This window comes from Cherax quadricarinatus, chromosome 64 (genome assembly GCF_038502225.1).
Source record: "Cherax quadricarinatus isolate ZL_2023a chromosome 64, ASM3850222v1, whole genome shotgun sequence".
Taxonomy (NCBI): Eukaryota; Metazoa; Arthropoda; class Malacostraca; order Decapoda; family Parastacidae; genus Cherax; species Cherax quadricarinatus.
In genome coordinates, this window is record NC_091355.1 from 8,241,194 (window position 1) to 8,268,136 (window position 26,943).

The 26,943-nt window shown below is 34.5% G+C and overlaps 1 protein-coding gene across 9 annotated transcripts in view; it reads right to left on the bottom strand.

Annotated features, from left to right (window-relative positions):
- Positions 1 to 343: 343 nt before the first annotated feature.
- The window catches only part of LOC128699988 (uncharacterized), a 51,544-nt gene continuing 24,944 nt past the window's right edge, over positions 344 to 26,943 (bottom strand). For 4 of the 9 annotated variants that reach the window (XM_053792857.2, XM_070098745.1, XM_053792855.2 and 1 more), the window contains 5 exons: positions 20,412 to 20,601; positions 19,857 to 19,883; positions 10,211 to 10,571; positions 4,955 to 5,048; positions 2,476 to 2,622 (listed from right to left, as the gene is read on the bottom strand). In XM_053792857.2, the coding sequence (XP_053648832.2) occupies positions 4,980 to 5,048; positions 10,211 to 10,571; positions 19,857 to 19,883; positions 20,412 to 20,601 (647 nt within the window). In that variant the 3' untranslated portion in view covers positions 2,476 to 2,622; positions 4,955 to 4,979. Of the gene's footprint in view, positions 2,623 to 4,954; positions 5,049 to 10,210; positions 10,572 to 19,856; positions 19,884 to 20,411; positions 20,602 to 26,943 lie in introns of all 9 variants that reach the window. The other 5 variants (XM_053792862.2, XM_053792860.2, XM_053792858.2 and 2 more) reach the window with 5 other exon arrangements.

Genomic DNA, 26,943 nt, shown 5'->3' on the forward strand with positions numbered 1-26,943 from the left:
TTTGAGATTTGTTACTGGTATGGATAACGTATAGGTTTATACTTTTTTGTGTATCAAAAATATCAAATGAACATCTGCATTTTTTATTTAATAAATTTGGCATGAATTGACTCAAGAGGTGTCTTAAGGCTGGTGAACGATTTTTGATCCAAGTTCAAGGTACCCTCCCATTCCTTGGATTAAACCTGATTAACCCCCATTTCCCAGGTGCTGTATGACCCCTTAGATTTTAGCACTTCGCCACGAATATAATAAAAGTAATGAAGACAACTATATGGCTCTGTAGTTCACTATACTGTAGTATAAGATTTTTATCCAGTGGTAAGACTGAGTTAAACACATCTCCTTTCATTCTTTATTTACGTTAAAACAGTCATACTGACATAACATAAAATAAGGATACAATATATTCTTTACAACTATAAGGGGACTGGAAATTCCCATAATAAAAATCCAACTTTACAACATTGTGTAATATACATGTTATAACTGGAAACCTAAGAGTATTTCTTTGATATATGAGAGTAGATTAACACCTCATGTTCTTAATAAGTGATAGCAATGGCACATAAACCCCTAAAGCTCCAAAGTGGCCATCTTAATGTGAGTCAGTCATTTTGTATACACTGTTTTCTTTTGCAGTTTTAAAGTAAAAGTTGCTGTGACAGAGAGCAATGATGACATCACAGTTTTGAGCTTTTTATAATACATCAAAATGAAACAAGGGGTTGTTAAAATTGTATTCTAAACAACTTCTACTGTGAAGCTACTTAGAAAATGAGAATGCTGCTCAGTCGAGGTAGAGGATACACTCTATTTTTAAGCAAGAAGCTTTCCTTGGTCCGGACACTGGCTCACTTTATATATTGTGATCTCTACAGTTAAGTACAAAATACTTCTATTGAACAATTAGACTGAACCAAGAAAAACTTTTGAATTTGATCTGCCAAGCCTAGATGAGCAGGGTATTAGGACAACTACATCACTACACCAATACACTAATGTGTGACTTGTCCAGACATCTGTACAGTAGTTTTGCTATTATCATGCATGTCAATCACCTTAAAGTCTCTAAAGCTCTGTTCCTGATATCTTTACTAATCATTACTTTCTATACATGAACAGTGTCATAATGTGTTATATAGCCCATCATCATTGCCAATTACTTATTATATATTACTGTTGAATTAAAGAATCTGGAAAATAATTAATTGTATATTCAATGAATATCTTTCTAAATGGTGCTATAACAATATCATATATACAAATGCACCTATATTATTAACAGCCTTATTTTTATAACCAAAAACAGTTATAATCAATGCAAAGAAATAATACCAATGTAGATAAACAGCTCTTGTGAAATTGTTCATTAACTTTTAGTGAATTGATCCATTTTATATAACTTGTGTTACAAAATAAACTAAATATAAAGTTAATTTTCAGGATAAGTTTGATTCAAGTCACCAAAAGTTGCACAAGAAACTGTTGTACCTTACATATAATAGATTCAATACAAATACGTATAGAAGCTTTTATGTAGAACCTTTAAGATAATTTAATATTTAGTTATTCAGTTTATCAGAAAAAATAATCATCCGTGCTTTTAGGTGTGTGTGAGTGTGTGTTTATATATGTACAATCATTAATGATGAACACTGTTCAAATAAAAGGAAGACCACAAATCCTCTTAAGGTGACACATTAAGCAAGAAGAGAGATTCTAGTTTGTGCAACACTGATCAACTGAGCTTGATACAAGGTGCTTAAAAGGTCAAGCATTGAAGAGAGTAATGTTTAAAAACATTTAGAAAATAAGGTGTTCCTCTATTGTTACTCATGCTTTTGGTTTAATAAGAGGTACAAATATTAAAAGTAATATAAGAATTAATCCACTAAATATGTTTCCACTTTCATCATATGACAATAGAGCACTTATAGTCTTCCTTATCCTTATGAACTACACTGTTTTGGTTATCATGATCAAAGATGTTGCTGAAATATCTTCATGTAATAGTTATTTTAACAGATGTAGTAAATCTTGTATAAAATATAGTGCACTTACAACCAGACTTTTCAAAGGAAGATGAAATTTAAGGAATTTCTAGAACTAAATCATTACACTCTCTCTATAGAAAATAACAGAAAAATATTCCAGTTATATATCACCTGCAAAATGTGGCATTTAAGCCTGTTTGCACAGATCTGCACTTACAGTATCTCCAAAAAGCTGCTACATCACAGTTCATAACACCATATAAGAGATATTAATCACATTAACAATTGTAACCATTCAATTGTTTTGGAGCCTTGTTTACTCTGATTCAGATCCAGCCTCCAATGATCCTCCTTTTTTAACAACACTTGTGTGGGAACGGGACGAAGACCGTGATAGTGTTCCTGTTACTTTTCGACCTTGAGAATTGACTCTTGGTCGACGCGTAGAGCCCGTTCGAGTCTTTGGTCGAACTGAATGCTGTCCCGGAGATGAGGAAGCAATTGAAGCTAAAGAAGAGTGAGACGATGACTCAGATAACTCGAGCTCTGTATTCAGCGAGACGGTGGACCCAACTCGCTGAGCTCGAGCCCATTCTGCACCACGAGTCACATCTGCTGCATTGATCTGTAGTGAGCAATGAAGCATATTTTCATCAAGTCATGTGCATTAAAACAATCATGATACAGTATACAATACAGATGCTCCTTCCTTTATGATGGTTTGACTTAAAATATTTCGACTACAATGGTGTGATATTTAGAAGTCCTCTATGACAGGATAAACTTTTATTCATTTATTTTCTCTTCCATACTGGTATTTAGTTAGCACAGTCATCATTTGTTTATTTACTTATTCTGTGAAGTAGTTATTCATTTATCATATATATTCATATTTGACTTACGACATTTTCAACTTATGATGGGTTCATCAGAATGTAACCCGAACATAAGTCAAGGAGCATCTGTATTCCTTTCATCATTTGTTTATTTACTTATTCAGTGACAGTAGTTATTCATTTATCATATATTCATATTTAACTTACGACATTTTCAACTTACGATGGGTTCATCAGAACGGAACCCGAATATAAGTCAAGGAGCACCTGTATTCCTTTCTAAAAGATAATTTTTCAGTTATTCATTTATCATACATTCATATTTGACTTATGACACTTTCAACTTACGATGGGTTCATCAGAACGTAACCCGAATATAAGTCGTGGAGCACCTGTATTCCTTTCTAAAAGATAACTTTTCAGTTTTTAATATGATAAACTGGAGTTATGCGCACGTGTAATTGTGCTTGCCTAATATTATTACTGTGTATATTTTAAAGAGGGCAATGTGTGGTGTGAATATAATGCAGAGAATTCGTAGTTTGGAAGTTAGGAGGAGGTGCGGGATTACCAAAACTGTTGTCCAGAGGGCTGAGAAAGGGTTGTTGAGGTGGTTCGGACATGTAGAGAGAATGGAGCGAAACAGAATGACTTCAAGAGTGTATCAGTCTGTAGTGGAAGGAAGGCGGGGTAGGGGTCGGCCTAGGAAAGGTTGGAGGGAGGAGGTAAAGGAGGTTTTGTGTGCGAGGGGCTTGGATTTCCAGCAGGCATGCGTGAGCGTGTTTGATAGGAGTGAATGGAGACAAATGGTTTTTAATACTTGACGTGCTGTTGGAGTGTGAGCAAAGTAACATTTATGAAGGGGTTCAGGGAAACCGACAGGCCGGACTTGAGTCCTGGAGATGGGAAGTACAGTGCCTGCACTCTGAAGGAGGGGTGTTAATGTTGCAGTTTAAAAATTGTAGTGTAAAGCACCCTCCTGGCAAGACAGTGATGGAATGAATGATGGTGAAAGTTTTTCTTTTTCGGGCCACCCTGACTTGGTGGGAATCGGCCAGTGTGTTAATAATAAAAAAACATTTTTTTAAAGATTAACTATAGTTTTACATACAGAAAACAATGAGAAATAAATATAAAGCACAAACTTTAATGATAAATGAACATTACATACCTTCATTGAAGATTCTTGTTAGCATATTGAAGAAGGCGAGGAGGGGAGAGGGAGTTGGGGTTATTGTTTGGAAGGGAAATCCCCCTCTATAAGGACTTCAGGTATCAAAGCCCTCTCTTGGGTTACTTCCCTTCTTTGTTTTTTACTGGCACTAGGATCAGCTTAAGAGTCACTGCATCCCTGTTGCACAAAAAACTGTCCAGAGAGGTCTGTTTCTGGTGTCTCTTTAAGATCTGCCTGAAGTGGGAAGAGGTTTCGTCACTGAATTCTATCGTGTTTCTCACTTTCTTTACCAAAGGGCTGGCACTAGGAACTTTTTTTGGGCCCATGGTGGCTTATTTTGCAGTCACACTCAATAAACCCTCAAAAACAAAAAATGGATTATAACGAAATGTTTGGATAAATGTGTGGAATGTTTCTCACTCACCCAAAGACACAGCCAGACTGACTCACGAATGCGGTGGAGTGGCGGGCAGACGCGTCCGAGTTGCCGGCCAAAATCCAGGACAGAATTTCGGCCAAAAAAGTGGCCGAAATCTGATTTGGCTGATGTCTGGGGTTCCACTATATTTTTAAATGTTTATATAATAGTGTATTGTATATTGTAATAAACAAAATAGAGGAAATCAGCTCTAATATAATCCTCAGTAAAGGTAAAGTGCAGTTAAATTTTCATTTATTTCATGTATTTATTGCTTTTATAGTTTTCACGTATGATTTTATGCATGCAAATATTATACAGGTTTAAATAAGCAATATTTTCACTTAAAATATATTATAATTGGAAATTTTTATGGGTCTGGAATGGATTAATCCAACTTATATTGTTTCTTATGGGAAAAACTTATTCAATATTCATACATCTGGAGTATTCGAACAGCCTCCTAGAACAGATTAAGTTCGTATATCAAGGTACCACTGTATATAAAGTGCTCCATAAAAATACTCACCATTGATTTTGGTCTGGGTCGATTCTCAGACTTGCCTCTTTTTCGTGGTTGTCCTTTTGCTAGCGGTTCTTGGAAGTGTAGCGTAGGCTGAGATCTGATGAAAGTGCAAAATATATTTAATGATCTAAATCAGATTACAGCATTTAAAGAAAAAGAACAAAATACACTTTTAAAAAATTTTAGAGTGAAAGAAACAAAAATACTCTACTGTCCTCTTAGTCTGATTAATATAATTCAATCAATATATTCAGTGTGATCAATTAAAAGAGGAACTCACTTAGCACAAAAAATACAATAACAATACAGGAAATAAAAACTTCTTAATGAAATTACAAAATGTGTTCGCTTGGTGTACAAATAAATAACATTTAAAAAATCTTCTGTATCGTAATGCTACAACTGTGTTCAACAATGTGAGAAAAACAAATACAGATTAATGCATCTATATATACATATATACAAGGGTTAAGTCATAATGCATTCAATGTTATTGTTTACATATATCCATATAAATTTTGCATACTATTCCAAAATAAATCTGAATATTAGCTAATAACAGCTGACTGCACAGTTAGTAAATACTGCTGCTTAATAATTCCCCAAATATATTTCTCATAGCAAAAGCATTAATCTCTATATGTTATTAACAAAAGGGTTACCAGATAATTACAAAATGTGTAATAATCCAACACTTAAAATTAAAATAACCAAGAAAATTTGGAAAGTTTGCAGAAGCCAATACACTTGGAAATTATGCTAGAGAGTGAGCACCTTTAATCAGGTTTGTATTACAGCTATTTTTATCAAGCAATGTTATCTACAGTAGCCAGTGTTAACACCAACACCTCATGCAAACAGGTCCATCTCTGGCCCAAACACTTAAATATGGCATGACCCATGTTAAGTCTCATTGGTCAAGAGCATAGCAGGAAAAGGTGATTTATATAGAGTCAATATGGTACGATTCAATTTTATTTCATGCACTCTTGGCTGATTTTCTTTAAAAATAAGTTTTTATCTTAATAGCATAATTTTATTGTAGTCTCAGTGCTGAGCATCTAAGCCCTCTTGTAAAACCTTTAAAGCATACCAAGTTTTATCAGCACATCACAAATAACCTGATGACCCAGACTCTACAAGATTAATATTCTTCTTAGAGTGATTTATAGCTTTCTTGGGGAATTAAATCATGATTCCATCTTCCACAGTATGCCAAAGGAAAAGTGTAAAAAAAAAAAAAAGCCAATCATAACAAAAAACAATAAGCTTAAGTTATTATAGCCATTGCTAAAGCAAAGCAAACAAAAACTGGAGCACATATAATAGCTTAATAATACAGTATTACAAAACATTCATAAAATTAATAAACATCAGCAAAAAAAAAAAAAAAAAAAAAAAAAAAAAAAAAAAAAAAAAAAATAGCACAAAGGAATAGCCACCACATGAATCATCCAGAAACAGACCACTATCAAAGTTGTAATTATTCTAATAAGGGGATTTCATTTTCCATATTACTGATCAGAGAATAACACATTAATGATAAAAACATTTATAATTTAAGATTATGCAACCATATTTTACTAACATTGCACATACAATGCAACATATGTATATAAGAGCCAAGTGAAAATATTCATTGCTGCAACTACGTGGAAATTTCGACCAAAGGTTTTCATGAGACACGCAGTATTAACCTATTCTTGATATGCAACTTTATAATTTGTTTAATAGTACCCATGCATCATCTAAATGTTCACTTTTTTAAGAAAAGTGACTATTTTTTATACCAAATAATATATTTTTTAATTATTATATTTATGTTAAGAGCACAACCCATAAGGGTTATTCACCACAAATTTTAATAAATAAAATTAATTTAGTGGTGACTTCAGAGAACTTTTATCAATGCCTTTAGTCATAGATAAACAGTGATAAATTATTTCTTAAGTAAGAGGGTGAAGCAGAGAAAAACGACTGATTTATTAACTGTAAAAATGTTCTAGTTATTTTATCCTCTCCAGATTTTTATTCATCATATTTTTACTTATGTGAATTATCTTTGAATCTTATAACTTTTATATTTATCTGTAAATTTCATGCCTGACTACTGACAGAAATATGCCACTCTTATTTTCAACAATCTCTTCCATGGATATTAGTAGCTTAAACTAACCATGATGAAAATATTGTTGTTACATGCCGTTACATACAGGAGGGCTCCTGCTGTACAGCACTTCACTTTACAGCGTTTTGCTAAAGCAGCAGTTTTCAATTATACCCATTCTTTATTTATTCAGACTTCCTATAATAAATATATTCACCACTCACTCTAAACTTATGACACAAATATTTTAAGGTAAGTCATGTGTGTACTCTATATGCATTTTTTAGGCCTAACTCTATTGCTCACTTAATATATGATAGTGTAAACATTTTATCAGGCTTTTATATGCATCTGAAAGTTAAAACAAAGGCTATGTTTCACATTACAGCAATTTTTGCTTTACAGCAGTAGCCCAGAACCTAACCTGCTATATAAGCAGGCCCCTCCTGTACTTCTGTTGTTGTCTCTACAATGTATTCATTTAAGGAGCCTTGAAGCACATCACCATAACCCACTTCAGTCACTTTTTTTTAACATACCGGCCATCTCCCACCTAGGCAGGGTGACTTCAGCGATATCAACACTAATCAAGTTTTCTTCCATTTTCTTTTGGAAATCCTGTCTTTACTCCCATTCCCTGATGCATGTGTAACAAGACTAATTGTAACATAGCTAGACTACACCTATTACAGCTAAAATATTTTCACAAGCTTCACGTGTGTCGTATTTTCAATATATTTAAATATTTCATCCAATATATAAAATTAAACCTAATTTTAGAATATCAAATTAATAAATACAAAACAAAAAATTAAATACATATATATATCACAAAAAAATTGAGGCATTATACAAAACAATTACATTTGGGAGAGTATTATATTATTATGAGACAAAGTAACTATAAACAATTAGAAAAGTTAATATACAAGTAACAAATTTAAGAAACCAGATGTTATGTCTTGGAAAGAGGCTTGAAACAAAAACAAAACAAAAAACAAAAATAAAGAATAAAATAAAATAAAATAATTTCTTCATAAAAGCATTTCACAGTTATGAAGTATCATCTCCATGACTGGCATTTTAACATCAAATGAAGGAAATACTGCAGTCTACAAAGTATGGATTGTCATTCTTGAGTTTATAGTTGGCAGACAACTATCACCATTATAATTCAACTACACCACTGGATCAATTTATACACAGTAAATAAACTCTTTTCAGTGAAAGTTTTGTACAAAAAGTAATTCTGTTAAAATATCTTTAACAGAAAATAATTTATATCACAATAATTTTCATGAACTCCCCAGATCCTCTAATTTTCTTCTTATATCTGCTAGCTTTATGCCTAACTCATGTTACTAACATTCTATGTGTAAGTTTATCACGTGGAACAAAATGTTAATCACAGTTATCAAATACTTTCCAAAAGGGTGTTTTGTCTGCCATCTAATAAACATTTGCAAAAATTTAGCCATGCATGCTTGAGTATAACACAACAGTGTGTATAGGTCAACCTCTGACTTTTAACAAAAAAAAAAAAAAAAAAAAAAAAAAAAAAAAAAAAAAGAAAACAAAAGAAAAAAAAAAAAAAAGAGAGAAAGAGAGAGAGAGAGAGAGAGGGATTGAGTGAGAGAGAGAGTGAGAGAGAGAGAGAAAAAGGAGAGAGAGAGAGAGAGAGAGAAAGAGAGAGAGAGAGAGAGAGAGAGAGAGAGAGAGAGAGAGAGAGAGAGAGAGAGAGAGAGAGAGAGAGAGAGAGAGAGAGAGAGAGAGAGAGAGAGAGAGAGAGAGAGAAAGAGAGAGAGAAAGAGAGAGAGAGAGAGAGAGAGAGAAAGAGAGAGAGAGAGAGAGAGAGAGAGAGAGAGCTAAAATAGGTTCGCAAAATTTAAACAGAATAGTTAGCCACAATGTTTGATAAGCATGAGAATGAAGGAGCACCATAGCAGACGTACTTGCTCATGCTAACACCCAACCATTTTGTGAGAACATAAGTAAATATGAGCACTCTAGTTGGCCTACTGGCCCACTTAGGCAGGTCCTACTCACACCCAACCATTACATAGCAATAGAGGTGTACCTGCAGCAATTTTACTGACCCATGGCTGGAGAGGTATAGTGATAAAGACAGTATGTAGACAGACACACATTCCCAGTTTATGAAATTTATTGAGGAAACATGTCATCACAAGTGGCTTCTTTAGCTTTAGGGCTGAACTGTGCATATGTGTCTTTACCTACTTACTGGCTTGTGCTAGGCAGGTCCCTCACATCCAACACATTTGTATGGTAGAGAGTGGTAAAGAAATGTAGATTTATTATTTACATTCCATATGCTAGCACAGCTATCCACATCTAGTAAGTATCAGTGGTTAGCAGGTAGGGTAATGGTTTGGATGGTTGGCTGTGGAATGGAAGGATGGCTGGGGGATGGGGCAGATGACACCCTCCTTCTCTACTCCTTACCCTGGTTTAGCTTATTGTATTCACATACAATTCATCTCATCCTCTCCCTAAGGAATAACTTTTAGAATGTCTTTCCCAAACCATAATTAAATGAACAGTATTAGTTTACATTATCCTATGCAACCAAGATTTATATTTCGGATTAATAAACAGTTTGAAAAGAGATACAGGTTAGTGTTGAGGATAACAGTGGCGCATCTAACTCAGCAGTAATCAACTGTTGTGCTTGTAAACAAACTGAAGGAAGGTGGCACAAATGAAACACCTGGATGTCATCAAATTTAAGGTGAAATGTGGTTAACAAGTATGGTAGCCCCTCAATATGTAAAGATTTCAACCTCTCAAAAGTATTTCTCACGAACAAGTCGAACCTCTACTTTTGCTTAAACCTTAAAACTTCATAACTTTATCTCACAAGGATTCACTGTAAATATATGTGAAAATATGGCACAAAAAAGATAATAATAATAATAATAAAAACATAATAAAACAATAATAATATTATTATTATCAATGATTCTTTTTCAGTTTTAAATTGATATTCTGGAAATGGTTGCATAATCAAAAATCCTAATAGACAGGGCCTTTGCACATTAAAACAAAAATCTTTACACATACTGCCAAGGAAGAGGTACTATTTCATTTACACACTGTGTAAGTTAACTTTCAACCATGTGTCCATCACTCACCTCACCAGGTCGTGATCGTTTGAAGCTTGACCCGTGATGGGGGGCAGCGGGGTGACCTGAGCTACTGTAAGAGGCAGGGGCACCCAGGTCATCAACTGGCTCTGATCCACGACCTGCATTACCTATTCTCACTGCTCTCGGCTCTCCTCTCCTTACTCCAGCTCTCTGAGAGCGATGGAGACTAAGGGTTGAAGCCGAGAGACTTTGAGTTCGCCGAACTCTGGTCGACCTTTTAGGTTCTGAGACTAACTCAAGTTCCACATGAGGAACAGGATCATGCCTATGGTCGTAGATCAGGTCTCCAGCATCTGCTTCACCACTAGAGTAGCCTGAGGTCAGGTCATCCGCAGAAAGAACGCGACTGAAACACAGACAGTGCACCAGACTCCCACATGCATACTACCAACATACACAGTGCAATGCAAATCAGGAAAAGTGAGAAAACCTCAAAATAAATACGGAACACTGAAAGAAGGCTTATACAGTACTCTAAAACGACATGCCCAAAACTGATAAGAAATATTTAAATGGCGTTCATTAAAATAAAACCAATTACCAAAGATAGATTTGAGGGAGCATACAAATAAAAAGAGTACATGCCATTCAAATAAAACATGAAAGAAAGAAAACTTAATAAAAATCAGTTTTATACATTCATACTGAATCTTAAATGACAATAAGCTATGCATATATTTCTAATTTATCAATAAAAAGTTGTGCAATACAGGTGTATGATTCATACTATACTAAGTGGTGCTTTAGTATGTTTACTGATGTTTCAGTAACTTTAGTAGGGTTTAAGAAACTTTAATGGTGCTCCAAAAGTAGATTGTGTAGAATTCATAAGTATAGAGATGGAACACAATGGAGATATGAACCAGAAGCATATATCTGAAGTATGGACCTGAGGAATATATCTCAAAATAAGGACCAGGAGCATATATCTGAAAGTATGGACTAAAAATATACTTGAAACTATGGACAAGAAGTATATTTCTGAAAAAAAAAAAAAAAAAAAAAAAAAAAAAAAAAAAAAAAAAACAGAAGCATATATCTGAAAGTAAAGACCAGAAGTATATATTTGAAAGCATGGACCAGAAGCATATATCTGAAAGTATGGACCAGATGCATGTATTTGAAAATATGGACCAGAAGCATACATGTATCTGAAGTATGGACCAGAAGCATATATCTGAAAGTTTGGACCAGAGGCATATATCTGAAAGTCTGAACCAGAAGCATATATCTGAAAGTAAAGACCAGAGGTATATATTTGAAAGTATGGACCAGATGCATATATCTGAAAGTATGGACCAGAAAGTTTTCAGTGATGGCTCTTGCAACTTTGCATGTCACTGTGCTGAAAGATCTAAAGTTCTGATTAGCCATTCACATCCTCTGAGAAGGTCAGTTTAAACCAGGCCTAGAAGTCCAAGTTAAAATGTGTGAGGTACGTTCCCATAAAAGAGAGAGAGAGAGAGAAGGAAAGTGTGTGAAGAGTGGCATGAAACAGCAAGTGAATGAGAAAGCACATTAGAGAGCATAAGAACACTAATGTACAATTCTTAACACCCTTTTTTCTGGTCATAACATTACCTAACATCTTCCATACCAATTTTTATATCATTGGTTTTATATTATTAAAGCAAAGCACAAATGGCTTGTTAGCAGCTATCCCAAGAATGAAAAAAAAAACCTCTTTCAAAGTGATAGCTACAAAATATTTTCTGCCTGGACAATGGTTGTCATACGACATACATGTAAATTTTCAATAGCAATGTAGCCTTAAAAAGAATATCCTCATGAAAAAAAGATGGGAATTACCTATGATCATTCATGCTCAGAAAAACACGAAGACATGAAAATACTAAATATATAAATAATGCATTTAGCAACTGAGCCATGCGAGGCTTTCCAAACAATGAATCGTCCACTGAATATAGACTCCCAAGAAAGCCTGGGACCTTCAATATCTAAACGAAAAGTCTTTATTGTAAAGCTTGGCACAACTTGATGAGAAATGTGCACACTTCATAAGTCAAGATCTATATTACAGATCATGAAAAGAAATCAGGTGAACTGATTTAAGGCTGACTCTTTTCTTAATTATCATTTAATGAAAATTAACAGAGTACACCAAAAATTAAGAAAATATCCATTTAATTAAATTCCTGAAAGCTTAATTTGAACACCATTCATTTGCATATTTAGCAGAAAATTGGTTATCAGGTTTAAGTAATTTTTGTAATCCTTAAACTGGAGAGAGAATGAAAAATGCATCAGTGTTAACAAAAAACAGGATATTATTACCGAGTATGTTGAACTTACACTTAATTCAGTTTAGTAAAGATAATACCACAACCTCTTCAACCATAAACAAAATATCCTGAATGTTACCTTGGCAAAGAATTTCAGGATATCAATCCTGGTTTAAATTACATTAACAAACTACAAAGACAAGGATTAGCTTTCTGATAAATTTCCCTTAAAAAATATACTATGCTGTTGTAGAAGATACAGCTAGATGACAAGACAACAAGGTAACTCTTAGAGACTAGTGATCATTACACATTTCTTACAGAGTATATCTCTCCAAGCAATAGTAACAAGTGATCATGTATGATCTACACATCAACCATTTAAAAGATTATCATCAGCCAATGGAGGATCTGCTCAATACAAAAAAAAAAAAAAAAAAAAAAAAAAAACATAAAGCTACTCTTTTAACCCTTTGACTGTCGCAGGCCCCTTTCTGAAACTGTCATTCTATGTCGATAAATTTTTGAAAAAAAAAAAAAAAAAAAAAAAAAAAAAAAAAAAAAAAATCTTATGATATGATAGAGAATCTTTTCCCGATGGTAATGACACCAAAAGTTCGAAATTTGGTCGAAAACTCATGGAATTACGCTCCCGCGAAGTTAGCGGTCTCGGCGACATATGCGTATCAGCGATTTCGCCGACTTTGAGCCCTGTTTTCAGCCAATTCCGTTGTTCCAGTTGACCAAACTCATAGCTATTTCTTTAGAACTCCATTTTATATATCAGCTGAGTACAAGAAACCGCCCATTTACCAATTTGAACTACCCAATATAGTGGTCAGAAATTGGCAATTTGGCCAATTTCACGCAAATTAAAAAAGATGCCAATTTCAAAATAGGGTCCAGAATAAACAAGGTAGACATTCTTGGCACTAAAATAACATATCCTCTGTTCATTAGTCACATCTCTAGGCCCCTCTTATATTATTATTGCTTTCTATTTTGATTTTTTATTCATACAAAAAAAATATAAAATTTACTGTTATGCAGACTACTGCATTATTGTAAAAATGGTATAAATAATATCAGTGCACTACTGAAAGAATATTAGACTCCCCAGTTGACGTGTATTGGACGTGGGGTGTGATTTGTTTACTCCTGAACATTGGTAAAAATCGAACATTTCCGCTACTTTGAGCTCAGTTTCAAGATCGTTTTCATCGTCAAAGTAATGAAAATCATCTCTATTTCTGTAATATGTCTTCCATTTTATTACCTAAGACCATGAAAACGCGAATACAACAATAAATACTATACAAAAATACACCTCAAAGTCGGCATTTTAATCCCCAAAAAACTATTAGTTTTTTTTTTTCTCATTATGCACTGTGTGCTGCAGGATTTTTTTTATGTTGTGCACAATGACCACACAGACCTATTCTCTCACATGTGGGCCTACCAGCTTCCTCCCTCTTGATTTGAAGCCGCTAGAATGATTGAGTATATATACGTCAGAAACAGTGGAGCGTAAGACGTATTTATACTGCGTAAACAGTCAAAGGGTTAATAAGTGATCTGTACAGGGCAGTGAGTGTGGGGGTAGGTAGCTTTGATTTTAGTCAGCCTTGTACACTGTACTCTCTTTTCTCTTCTGTGGAAATATTTCCATGCATTTCTGATATAGCTTTGCAGAAAAGGTTAGGAATGACCATTCTACAGGCAGAGGAAACAAATGATAAAATAAAATAGGGGTTAATAATAATTGTACATGTTTTCATGGCATGTCTTGAAACAAAATACAAGAGCCAGACTCATACTTGGGCAACTCATTTAAGGAAACAAATTACTAATGGGAGCAGCATACTGTCTGTTTAGTCTGCATTTAATTTATTCACACTTACACTGCATTCAAGAAGTTCCTCCTGAGTGTTCATCACTGATTTTCAATTACCATCAATGATAAATTATGCTTACCAATCTCTTAAAACTAGAACTCCTAATCCCATTCTGATTTTTTTTTGTTTTTATGATAAATGCAAAGTGTTAAATTTAAATATCTTAGAGAAAGAATTTTATTTTTTTTAACATACTGGCCGTCCTCCACTGAGGCAGTAATAAATTATTAGCTAAAATTAATTAATTAATAACATTCAATGATGACACAGTGAAGTCCTCCTTAAAGCAGTTTAAGGCAACATAGTTTTAAGCATAACCAAAACCTGGGGATACTTCCAGGGCAATGCTTTGCTGGTAAGAGAAAATAACCTATAGGTTTGACTTCATACCGAGTAAAAAATTCCTCAAAAAATCAATAATAATGTGCAACTATGTTTCAAACAAAGTGCAATATATGTTTGATGATTCTGGAATAAATATCCCCTTAAGAACCTGAACCCACTGCAAACACACTGTGCAACTGTAATAATAATACATATTTGGGGGTTAAGTGATATTTCTGTAGACTAAAAAAATATAATTAAACAAGCATTTCAAATGCATTAAAAAATATAAATGTATATACAGTGTTGTGTATACACACAGGAGAACCTCCAACTTGTAAACTTTTTGCAATCATGTTAAAATAAATAACATTTTCACAACTGTTGCTATACAGCATAAACATGCGTTAAACATAATCATCCTCTGTACTACTGTCTTCTATAAAAAAAAAATTTTAAGTTGAAACACGGAGAATGTAACTCATTATTAGTTGGAATCATAATGAAGGTATATGTTGTGCTTTATAGCCAGGAAAAATCAAATAAGCCAAATTTTCTTAAAAATATTCTTTTCAGAATATTTTTTCCTATGAATTAATAAATACACTGTAATGAAACAACATGATATACAAGCTTTTAATTTTGCATGAACAATAACTTAGCAACCTAACCTTGATAATATCAGCATAATCTATCAAAGATCATCCTAAATTTATTCAGTCTTATTTAATATCAAATAAAATTGATTAATTTCCAATAAAAACAAAATATCTAAGAAAATTACTGATATGTCTACACAGGGTAAAAGTTTTAGGTGCCATCAATAGAAAATAACAAGTATGAGCATGATCTTGCTGTGGTGGCACTGTCAAGTGAGTATGCTATTCTCTACATTACTTATACATAGAGTTGAGCTTTCATAAGATAACTAACCATTTAGGCATTCCTAACAGCTAAACAAATTTCTTAAATATTTTTAAATATTGTATTTAAGAAAGCACTTTCTTTGTCCAATGAAAATTCTGGAAGCATATTTTTTGCATAGCTATGGAAAATCCTCTAGTCCCTACCATGTTAAATATTTACATGAAATTTTTCTAAATTAAATTACCTCTACAAATTTTCCCAGCACTACTTGAGGCCAGTGTGAGGAATGAGACGATCCTTCCACTTCATTAATGTCAAGTTCTCGTTCTTATGAACAGTTGATTGGCTCATTTGAAATATGTACATATTGTGGCCATACAGCATGAGTTCATATTCCACACTGCCCCTCATTCACAATTTCAAACTTTAGTAGCATATGTACAGTAATTTTTAAATGTAAAAACAAAAAATACAGCAAGGGCTGGAAATCCCAGAGCAATCACCTTCCCTCGCACAATACCCTCTCATGACTCCTAACAGTGAGGTAGAGGTTCCTGGGGCTCTTGTGAATTTTGAAGTAGCAAAAAATACAAAACTTTGCATAACCAAATCATTGAAATTTTTCCTGTTATATATTGTGCATATACTGTGCATTAATTTTTTTTAAATATCCTATATTTTTTTGCCTCATCTCTTTAAATATTACTGTACTCTGGTTAATATTAGCAGTGATAAGAAATATTTTTTTTTTTTATTAACACATCAGCCTTCTTCCACCAAGGCAGGGTGGCCCATAAAAGAAAAACTATCATCATCATTCAATCCATCACTGTCTTGCCAGAGGCATGCTTGCCTACACTACAGTTATAAAACTGCAACATTGACACCCCTCCTTCAGAGGGCAGACACTGTACTTGCCATCTCCAGAACTCACATCTGGCTTGCCAGTTTCCCTGACTCCTTTCATAAATGTTACCTTGCTCAAACTCCAACAGCATGCCAAGTCCTAAAATCCATTTGTTGCCACTTGATCCTATCTAACATGCTTATGCATGCTTGCTGGAAGTCAAAGCCCCTCACACACAAAACCTCCTTTACTCCCTCCCTCCAACCTTCCCGAGGCCAACCCCTACTCTGCCTTCCTCTTGAAGTCATTCTATTTTGTTCCATCTTCTCTACATGTCCGAACCACCTCAACAACCCCTCCTCAGCCCTCTGGATAAGTTTTGGTAATCCTGCACCAACTCCTAATTTCCAAACTATGAATTCTCTGCATTATATTCACACCACACATTGCCCTCAGACATGACATCTCCACTGCCTCCAGCCTTCTCCTCATTGCAACATTCACCACCCATGTTTTCCACCCATATAAGAGTATTGGTATAACTATGCTCTCATACATTCCCCTCTTTGCTTCCATGGACAAAGTTCTTTGTCTCCACAGACTCCTAAGTGCATCACTCACCTTTTTTCCCCTCATCAATTCTACAATTCACCTCATCTTTCATAGACTCGTCTGTTGACACGTCCACTACTAAATATCTGAATACATTCACCTCTTCCAAACTCTCTCCCTCCAATCTGATATCCAATCTTTCGTCACCTAATTTTTTTATCCTCATCACCTTACTCTTTCCTATATTCACTTTTAATTTTCTTCTTTTCCATACCCTACCAAATTCATCCACAAACCTCTGCAATTTCTCTCCAGAATCTCCCAAAAGCACAGTGTCATAGAGCAACTGTGATAACTCCCACTTTGTATCAGATTCTTTATTTTTTAACTCCACACCTCTTATAAACACCCGAGCATTTCATAATGAATATGTACCAGAAAAATTTGAACATCATATGCGTGCCAAAATATTTATCAACAAAAAAATTATGCTGGGAAAAATGGACAAAATATAATTGTAACCATAGGCCATAAGAAGAAAATGACTGTATTCCTTTAAGAACCATTCATATTCATTTTCATAAGAATAGTGAGATATACAGCAGAGACACTTTTTATAAAACTCATGGCAAGTTTGACTCTTCTCTTTTTTTGCCATATTTTTTTGAATATTGCTCAAATCTAAGCAATAATGACATTCATAAGAAAGAATGTCTACAAGGAAGAGAGATTTGAGCGTGGAAATTCCATGCTCAAAGCCAAGCACATTTTAAACGCAATCGTACAATTGCTTTTCAATTAAGGTCTCTTGCACCAAGCCAAAAGAAAATGGGCACAGAACAAACTGTATAAAATCTCGGGAATCATTAGCTCATGAATTCTGGAGCTCAACTGTATGCTATGAAGCATGCTGTACATTTTATCCCAATCAATATGTGTTACAAAAGAGAATCAGGCAAAAAGGAGTGCAGTGGTGCAAAGACACTGAAGTGAATATTTCTCAGCATCTTGATAATAATTAAAAACTTGGTGATCAAGAAAACTTCTTGGTCTGGTTAAATCCACAGTATTTATAAACTATCTTGTGCAAACATGAGATAACTGCTATTTCTTGTAAATTCTACAACTTTTATTAAGGTAAGACACATAGGCAACTTTATTCCGAAACGTTTCACCTACACAGTAGGCTTCTTCAGTCGAATACAGAAAGTAGGCCTACTTTCTGCATTCGACTGAAGAAGCCTACTGCGTAGGCAAAACGTTTCGGAATAAAGTTGCCTAACTGTTGCCTATGTGTCTTACCTACCAACCTGTCGGTATTGTATACCATTTTGATGTTCAACTTTTATTAACCAGATCCTTAGTTACATACTCTTGTGCAAACATGAGATAACGTATATTTCTTGTAAATTCTACTTTTATTAACCAGATCCTTAGTTACATACTCAAAACTAATAAACATAGCCTGGTCATAGACTGGGCCATGGGGGCTTTGATCACTGTTATATCCTCCAGGCAGTCAATACTGATTATATATTTGATGAATTCCTACACTAGTAAATATGAACAACTAGAAGCAAAAAATATATAACTATCATTTAAATAAGTATGCCTAGATATGAAGCAATAAGCATATATTACAGAGCAAAAAAAAAAAAATACCCATACAATCTTTAATGCTTGGCCTTATTTCAAGCAATGCTTAACAAATTCTGGCAGCAAAACTCCTATTTTAGAGTGATTTTTACATGAAACTTTCCAAATTTTATTTTGGATGGATGCTGTGGGTAAAACAGGTTTTGCAATAGAATTTTTTTTCTTAATGGCTAATCACAGCATTACTTTTAAGATACTTACTGTATTATTCTATAAATAGCACAATACAGCAGACTAACCCATTCTCCTAAATCCAATTTCTTACATACTGTTCTCAGTAAATTTATCAATTTATGTTAAGTTTGGTTTGATTGGACTGTTGTCTATAAGTAAAAATTAACACTGTCATCTATGATTAAAAATTAATGGATTATAACATACCACAATACCAATAAATGTAATACAGTATTACATAGAGGCTATAAAAAAATTTTGAGGCAAAAACAAAAGCTGGAGCCCATGAAGTAGACTCTACAATACAGTCAGATAATCACTGCTCAAAACTCATGTAACAGTCACCCATTTGACTGTTTTAGCCACAGTGAAATACTGACTTTAGTAAGGAGGATGGGCTAGTGTGTTAGGCAGGAAAGAGGGATGGCTGGACTACATATTCCTAGACTGTAAGAAGACTTCTGATACAGTACAACACAGAAGGAAATCAAAAACAATTACACAACAGCAGACCATAGAATTGTGTAACTATCTAACTTAATCATGATACATTATATCTGTACCCATAGCAAAAAAAAAAAAAAAAAAAAAAAAAAAAAAAAAAAAAAAAAAGAGCAAATTTAAATAAAAATCAATGCTGTAAATACAAAATAATATACAGACTAATCTATAATACATGTTGAAAGCATAGTTTGTTAACCTACTCTGAAGTTGAATGCTAAAAAGAGATTTATTTTTCTGTATGTAAATAATTAATAGCCTTTAATTATGGTGAAGGTTTAGTTTAGGGGCTCTGGCTTTATTTTAAATGCAGCAATAGTCTAGTAAAACTTTTTTTCAATAATGGTGAATTTAATAAAATTTCATAAAAAAATATTATTCATGGATAAAACAGATACTACTGAATTTGATACTATTATAATCATCTTTTTGACCGCTGTTCCTTTTTTTATTACAAGTTAATCAAGGAGTTGTTTAGCTTGAAGCAAATATACCCTTGCACAAAGTGCTAAACCTTACCAAACCTACCAAGCCACACCTAACCTATCTTACAATGGAGAAATTGTTCTTACCTTATTAAAGAAGGTTGGGCTTCAGCACTGTTTTCAGGAAATGAAAACAATCTTATTTACTGGAATGTGTTTTCCTAAACACACTTTCCATTAAATATCAAACTAAATGAAATTGATTTTTATCACAATATGGAAGTGACTTATAAAAAATTCACAATAAACTACATTAATTAACAAAGGCAATCAAAACACTCTGAGAACTTTTATTTTATGAATCTACCAGACTAGTATAGCAAGGTGGCAGTTCACCTGCTCATTCAAAAATATTAAATAATTTCTTTGTGAGCTAAGCAGCAAAATTTAAGCCTTTACAAAAATCTATCTATAAGGATTATAAAAAAAAAGAGTTAAAATTCTTCTAGATTAAATCTGTGTTTAAACAGTAAGCATGAACCCCTAAAGTAGACCTTTACCTAAATTACTGAACACTATATATCAATTTCAAGAATATTTTTCACTACTTGGCTTCTACTCCAAACACCAATCTCGACTCCCAACTATTCTGACAACTATAAAAGCAGTATTGTATACTGTATACATAGTTACACTACACACCTGGCTGTGTCCTGAGTGCGCGGGGAACGTCTGCGCTGGATGCCTTCGTCTGCCACATCCTGGTAATAAACTTCAGATACATCTGCTGATCTGGTCTTGCTGGACCGCACAACACGACTTGCTGATGATCCTCGAGGTTTGTATGCAGCATCACTTTCAGCACGAATACGTGGTTCCCCTTCGTATGATCCTGAAATATTATTTTATATACACACACATCTGTGACTTACTGTATTTAATGTTAATAAAAACAGCAAAAACTTTGACCAAAAGTTTTCAGTAACTTCTGTAAGGCTACAGATGATATCATACAATGTTAGGTATTGTGTTTAATGAAAGGAAGATTAGTGGTTTTGATAATGAAAAATAATTTTATAATATTTGTTACAGGGAGGGGCAAACTTGGTTTTGAGTGCTAGGGTCTTGAACATCCAGCAGGGTTCTGTGAGTATGTTAGATTCAAGTGGTCAGATGAAAATGGCTTTGATGTGCTGTTGGAGTGTGAGCAAAGTAATACTTATGAAGGAATTCAGGGAAACAGGTTAGCTGGACATGTGTCCAGGACGTGGAAAGTATAGCACCTGCATTCTTGAGGGACGGGTGGGAATGTTGCAGTTTGATGGGCCATTTAAACATGTGAGTGTAATTTTGGCAAGATGGTGAGTTAACGAATGATGTCGAATATGTTTCCTCACTTTTGAGTCACCCTACCTCAGTAAAGGATGGCCAATATTAAAAAATTATCTTATTTATTTTTGGTCTATAAAATTTTCATCACCTGCTTCAGTTAGCATAGTCTAAAAAGAAATTAAGTTTTGTCAACTTGAACTTAATAGCATAAGACTTAGAGGCTTCTATGACAAAAATGACTATATATCCACACAAGAAAATAGGTACACCTTGCTACTTCTACTTACACTTAGGCACATTATTATTATAATCAAAAAGAAGTGCTAAGCCACAAGGGCTATACAGCGCTGCACACTTAGGCACAATACATATACATGTATATGTATACACACTGACCTGAAATTTCTCTTATTTTTCTAAACAGTTCTTTTTATTTCCTTTTATCTCCATGAGGAAGCGGAAAAGAATCTTTTTGCTGTAAACCATTCGTGTTGTAAGAGGTGACTAGAATACTGGGAACAATGGACTAGTAACCCCCTTCTCCTGTATAAATTACTCAAAATAAAATGAATCATTTATGAAGGAATTCAGGAAAACCGGCAAGCCAGACTTGAGTCCTGGAGGTGGGAAGTACAGTGCCTGCACTCTGAAGGAGGGGTGTTAATGCTGCAGTTTTTAAACTGTAGTGTAGGTGTGCCTCTGGCAACAGTGATGGAGTGAATGATGATTAAAGTGTTCCTTCTTTTCAAAGAATTTTTCTGTTCAGATTTTTTTTCTTAAAAAAAAAAAAAAGCCTCACATTTCACTAATAGTATAAGAACATCCTATTACTATCTTGCTCAGTTTGTCCTCTTCCACCTTCAAGTTTCTATATGCATTTTTCTTTATCAGCCCCATGTTTGTCTTGATACCCCCAGGTCAGTCTTTAACCATGATCTGTACAGAATAGTGTTCTGTGTGTTTGTTCTTTAATTATGTGAAAATTGGGGACCAAAATTTGTACTTGTACAGTCAATAAATGGAAATAAGTCACTCTGTCTGACTTTTTTGGGTTATCCTAGGTTCTCTACACACATGCTGCTATGTATGATAATTCTATGTAACTGTATTTGTGTATACCTGAATAAACTTACTTACTTACCCTATTATGAGAATTTGTATTAGGTCATCATATTACTCTGGACTGGAATAAGAAAAATGCTTCCTATGTGTTATTACACTAATGGAGAAACCCATCAGGTTTCTTGTTACCTCCCATTGGGAGGTAATCAGAACCAAGGAAAGGATAGCCATAATTCCCTGGATCAAAAGCCGTACACCAGTATCATGGCTCTCTCTCTCACTTCCTTGAATGGTACTTTCTATGTAAATACACTCTGGGACAAGTAATTCAAAACTGATTCTTTCCCATCCCTCATCAATAGCATTCAGTGATGGTTCAGCCACTTCTCTTGAAAACACACAAAAGTTGTCCTTTGTTAGTTACCTGAACATGTGAGAGCTCAAGGAAATTAATTCGTGGATGTTTTGCAGTTCAGCACCTTTTCTTCATCTCTGGCAGATTCATATGAAATCACTGGCACATTGTTACTGATCCACATTTATGACTATCAAACTTTTTTTCCATCAAACTAATATTAAAACTCTTGGCTATCCTATCTCCATTGGCAAGTTGTAAGAAATGGTACTCACGCACCTACACATTACCACACTTGACTCTCGCGTGACTATCTTATAGACCTGCATAGTATCACTGCAAAGATTGCCAGGGTACCCAGGCTCTTCTGCATATTCTCACAGATCACCTCGTTCACAAGAGCATGCCAGCTTCATAGAAGCCTTTGCCAATCCAAGCTGTGCTGTGAATACACACTTCTAATTGACACTGATTATCTTTCTTAATTGTTGTCGCTACTCTTTGAAGCTTTTTTTTTTAAATTAGTATATTTAAATTGTCCTACGTAGTGGATTGGTAGACAGCAACCACCCAGGGAGGTACTACTGTCCTGCCAAGTGAGTGTAAAACGAAAGCCTGTAATTGTTTTGCATGATGGTAAGACTGCTGGTGTCTCTTTTCTGTCTCATAAACATGCAAGATTTCAGGTACGTCTTGCTACTTCTACTTACACTTAGGTCACACTAAACATACGCGTACAAGCATATATATATACACACCCCTCTGGGTTTTCTTCCTAGTTCTTGTTTATTTCCTCTTATCTCCATGGGAAAGTGGAACAGAATTCTTCCTCCGTAAGCCATGCCTGTCATAAGAGGCGACTAAAATGCCAATGGCAAAGGGCTAGTAACCCCTTCTGTAAACATTACTAAAGTTAAAAAGAGAAACTTTTTTCTTTTTGGGTTACCCTGCTTCAGTGGGATACAGCTGGTTTGTTGAAATAATGATGATGATTTTAATTGTAATCTACTCAGTCCTGTTGGTATCCACCTTTAAGTCATACTTTTCAACAAAAGTTATCTATAATAGAATAAGGTACTTTCACTAAGTTGGTAAAATTGGAAATAAAGTATATATTATCATTATCATTAAGGATTTATTACTATTTTCTTCTAGCAAATACTAGGGCTTGTAATGATCGTGTGTCTTCTCTCAGACTTGCTTGTACTGTGTAATAATGCATAAGAAACATCATGATGATGAGAAAATTAGATGACCTGTGGTTTTTCTATTCCAGCCCCATTGTCTTTTCGGCCTAATTCTTTGTTAAATAAAATTTCCAATTGCAAAAGTTGTCTTTTTCCCAGCTCCAGTTATTTGTCTTTTATGTCACATAGTTTCTCATTTAACTTGTTAGAGTCCTCTGATACCTGTTATTAAACAGTGAATTGTATGCATTTGCCTTGAGTTCATCTTAATTTTGGGTTAGCATCACTAAGATTTCAACAGTGCAAGACTGTAATACTAATTAATTTTTATTTGTGATTCTGTAGCTTGTAGTTGATCTTTTGTCAATATTACTGCTCCATCAGTCTTTTAAAGTCTCTTCTATATTGCAGTCCATCCTTACATGAAACATCAACAACATCCACATTTTAATGTGGATGTTTTTTCACAATGATCCTAGATGTGTTGCAAGCATTTTTAAGACTGCTTACTGGAGGGTAAATATTATTTTATTATCACACTGGCCGATTCCCACCAAGGCAGGGTGGCCCGAAAAAGAAAAACTTTCACCATCATTCACTCCATCACTGTCTTGCCAGAAGGGTGCTTTATATAATCAACTCTATCCTATCCTTTACAAATTTATGTAAACTGGAAATATTCCAAGATCAATATACTCGGTAAATACAAAAAACTCGGTCTGAAATAAGAATGGATTTCATGAATAGTCTCCAGCAAACTCTACCTCATTTAGTTGATGTTCCTGTAATTTGTTTACAGTTACATCCCATCTTTTTTTTCTATCTTTTTCTGATATTTTATATACTTCATTGGTGTTAATTACTTCATTTTTTAATTCTTTCCTCAGCTGATTCTAGCTCTAACTTTCTTATTTTTGTGTGTAGGGTTTTAATTTCAAGAAACCCTTTGAAGAGTACCTCCTCTTTGCTTTATTGCTACTTCAGGCTCTGGGCAATTTATGACCTACAGTGTATTTTTTTTTTAAATGTCAGCCGTCTCCCACCAAGGCAGAGTGACCAAAAAAAGAAAAACCCAAAAAAGAAAAAACCTTCATCATTCAACACTTTCACCATCACTCTACATAATCACTGTCTTTGCAAAGGCACTCAGAAATGACAGCTTAGACGTCCCTCCAAACTGTCAATATCCCAACCCCCTCGTTTAAAGTGCAGGCATTGTACTTCCCATTTCCAGTCTGGCTACCCGGTTTCCTGGAATCCCTTCGCAAAATATTACCTTGCTCACACTCCAACAACTCGTCAGGTCTCCAAAAGCATTAGCCTCCATTCACTCCTATCTAACACAGTGCAGTTATTAGTAATATAATCGTGGAAGAGCCCTACACCTGCTGAGGGTCATAAAATGCCTGGGAAACTGGGCACCAGTTTGGATGCATTCCTTTGAACTTTCTAGTTGCAACTTGAGTTTTATAGGGCAATTATATTTAGGGGAAGCACTAAACCCATGGAGGTCATACAGTGCCTGGGAAATGAAAGGAAATCAGGCTTGATTCAAGGTAAGGAAAAACCTAATTCCTTGGATCAAGTTTCTCATCAACATTAAAAACCCCTTCTCGAGGGGTTTATTGGGCGAGACCTCCATACTCCAGGAATAGGTTACACATATTATACTTAAGTGTTTTGAATTCTCTTGACTAAATTTCTAAATGTCATTTGTGTGTTTGTTACTTCAGTAAATGCTGGGGATGTTACAATTGTGTGTACTTCAGAGGATTCATAGATCTTTCGTCCTATAACTTTTTCTTTAACTGATTCTACAACTTGTATGTATGTATCTTGTATGAAGAGATCAAGCTTCAGCTTCTAGGTCCCACTTCTTAATAATTAATTAAACAACGTAATACATTCTCAATCCAAAGTGTTGTCATATACCCTGTACACTTAAATTCGTACAAAGAATCTGCCTCATACTGTACTTCCTTTTAAAGTGAAGTTCACTCATTACTGCTTACAGTGAAGAACATCTTTCCTTTATTTCATCCTTGTTCCACCTCTTTCAAATCAGGTCTTTCATTAAGTAAATTCTTCCTGGTATCTTGTATACTGCAACTGTAGAAAATGCCAAGTCTTCTTTTATCCAATATTACAGGCTCTAGTTTCTTCACTTCTCAGAGCTAATACCCTTCATTTCAAAACCTAATCTGGATGCAATCTTTAGACTTCTTAAGTGTTCTTGTATTTTAGGACCTAGCCTTGTAGCAATCTTGGAGTTGCAAGTGTTCTTGTGTGTTTCAGGACCTGGTCTGCTGGCAATTTTGGGACTTTCTCAATGCTCTTATGCTTTAGGATCTAGTATAGAGGCAATTTCTGTGATTCGTCAATTTTTGTTTTGTATTTAAGAACCTAGTCTAGTCTAGGAGCAATCTCTTGGTGTAGAGATGTGGGTTCCAAACTGCCATCCGAACTATAGCAAGGCAGCAAAAAAAACCCCATGTCATATACAGATTTGATATTATCTTATTTATATAATCTTCCAGCATGTGTCTGAGTGTATACTCATCTACTGCAATTATCTTAAGTTAATTTATTATAAATATTAAATTTTCTCCATGGGAAATGGAACAGAATTCTTCCTCTGTAAGCCATGTGTGTTGTAAGAGGGGACTAAAATGCTGGGAGCAAGGGGCTAGTAACCCCTTCTCCTGTATACATTACTAAAATTAAAAAGATAGACTTTTTTTTTTTTTGGGTGGGAAGGGGAAGGGGGGAGAACCTGCTTTGGTGGGATACGGATGGTCTGTTGAAAGAAGATTATTAAATTTGTCAGTGGTTGTGGTGCACACTACCTCTCCTGAGGCTATTCCAGATATCCACCAAATTTTCTTTGTTAATAAGTGCAATACTATTGCTTTTCAACATTTATTTTGCAATGTAATTTGAAGCTGTTGTCTTTTTCTCCCTATTCTTGGTTCCCAAAAATATTCCTCAGTTTTCTTATGTTCCACTGTGAATTTGCAGCATTCAAACCATCTCTTTTTTGTCTTTCAGTGAGGGCATTTCCTGTGCTTCCAGTTTCCGTCATAATTCAAATTTCTTTACTCTAAAATCCACATTGTTCTACATCTTTCTGTATTATCTAAATGAGGCACACCCTGCATAAACTCAGTAAGAGCTACCCCAGCCAAAAACGTGTTCTTCATGTTGTTCCTCTGTCTAGTTGTGTCAAGACCAAAGGTAAACTGCCTTAAAAATGATGACATTCTTGACCTCAGCAGTTTATACAGAAAATTCTACAAGC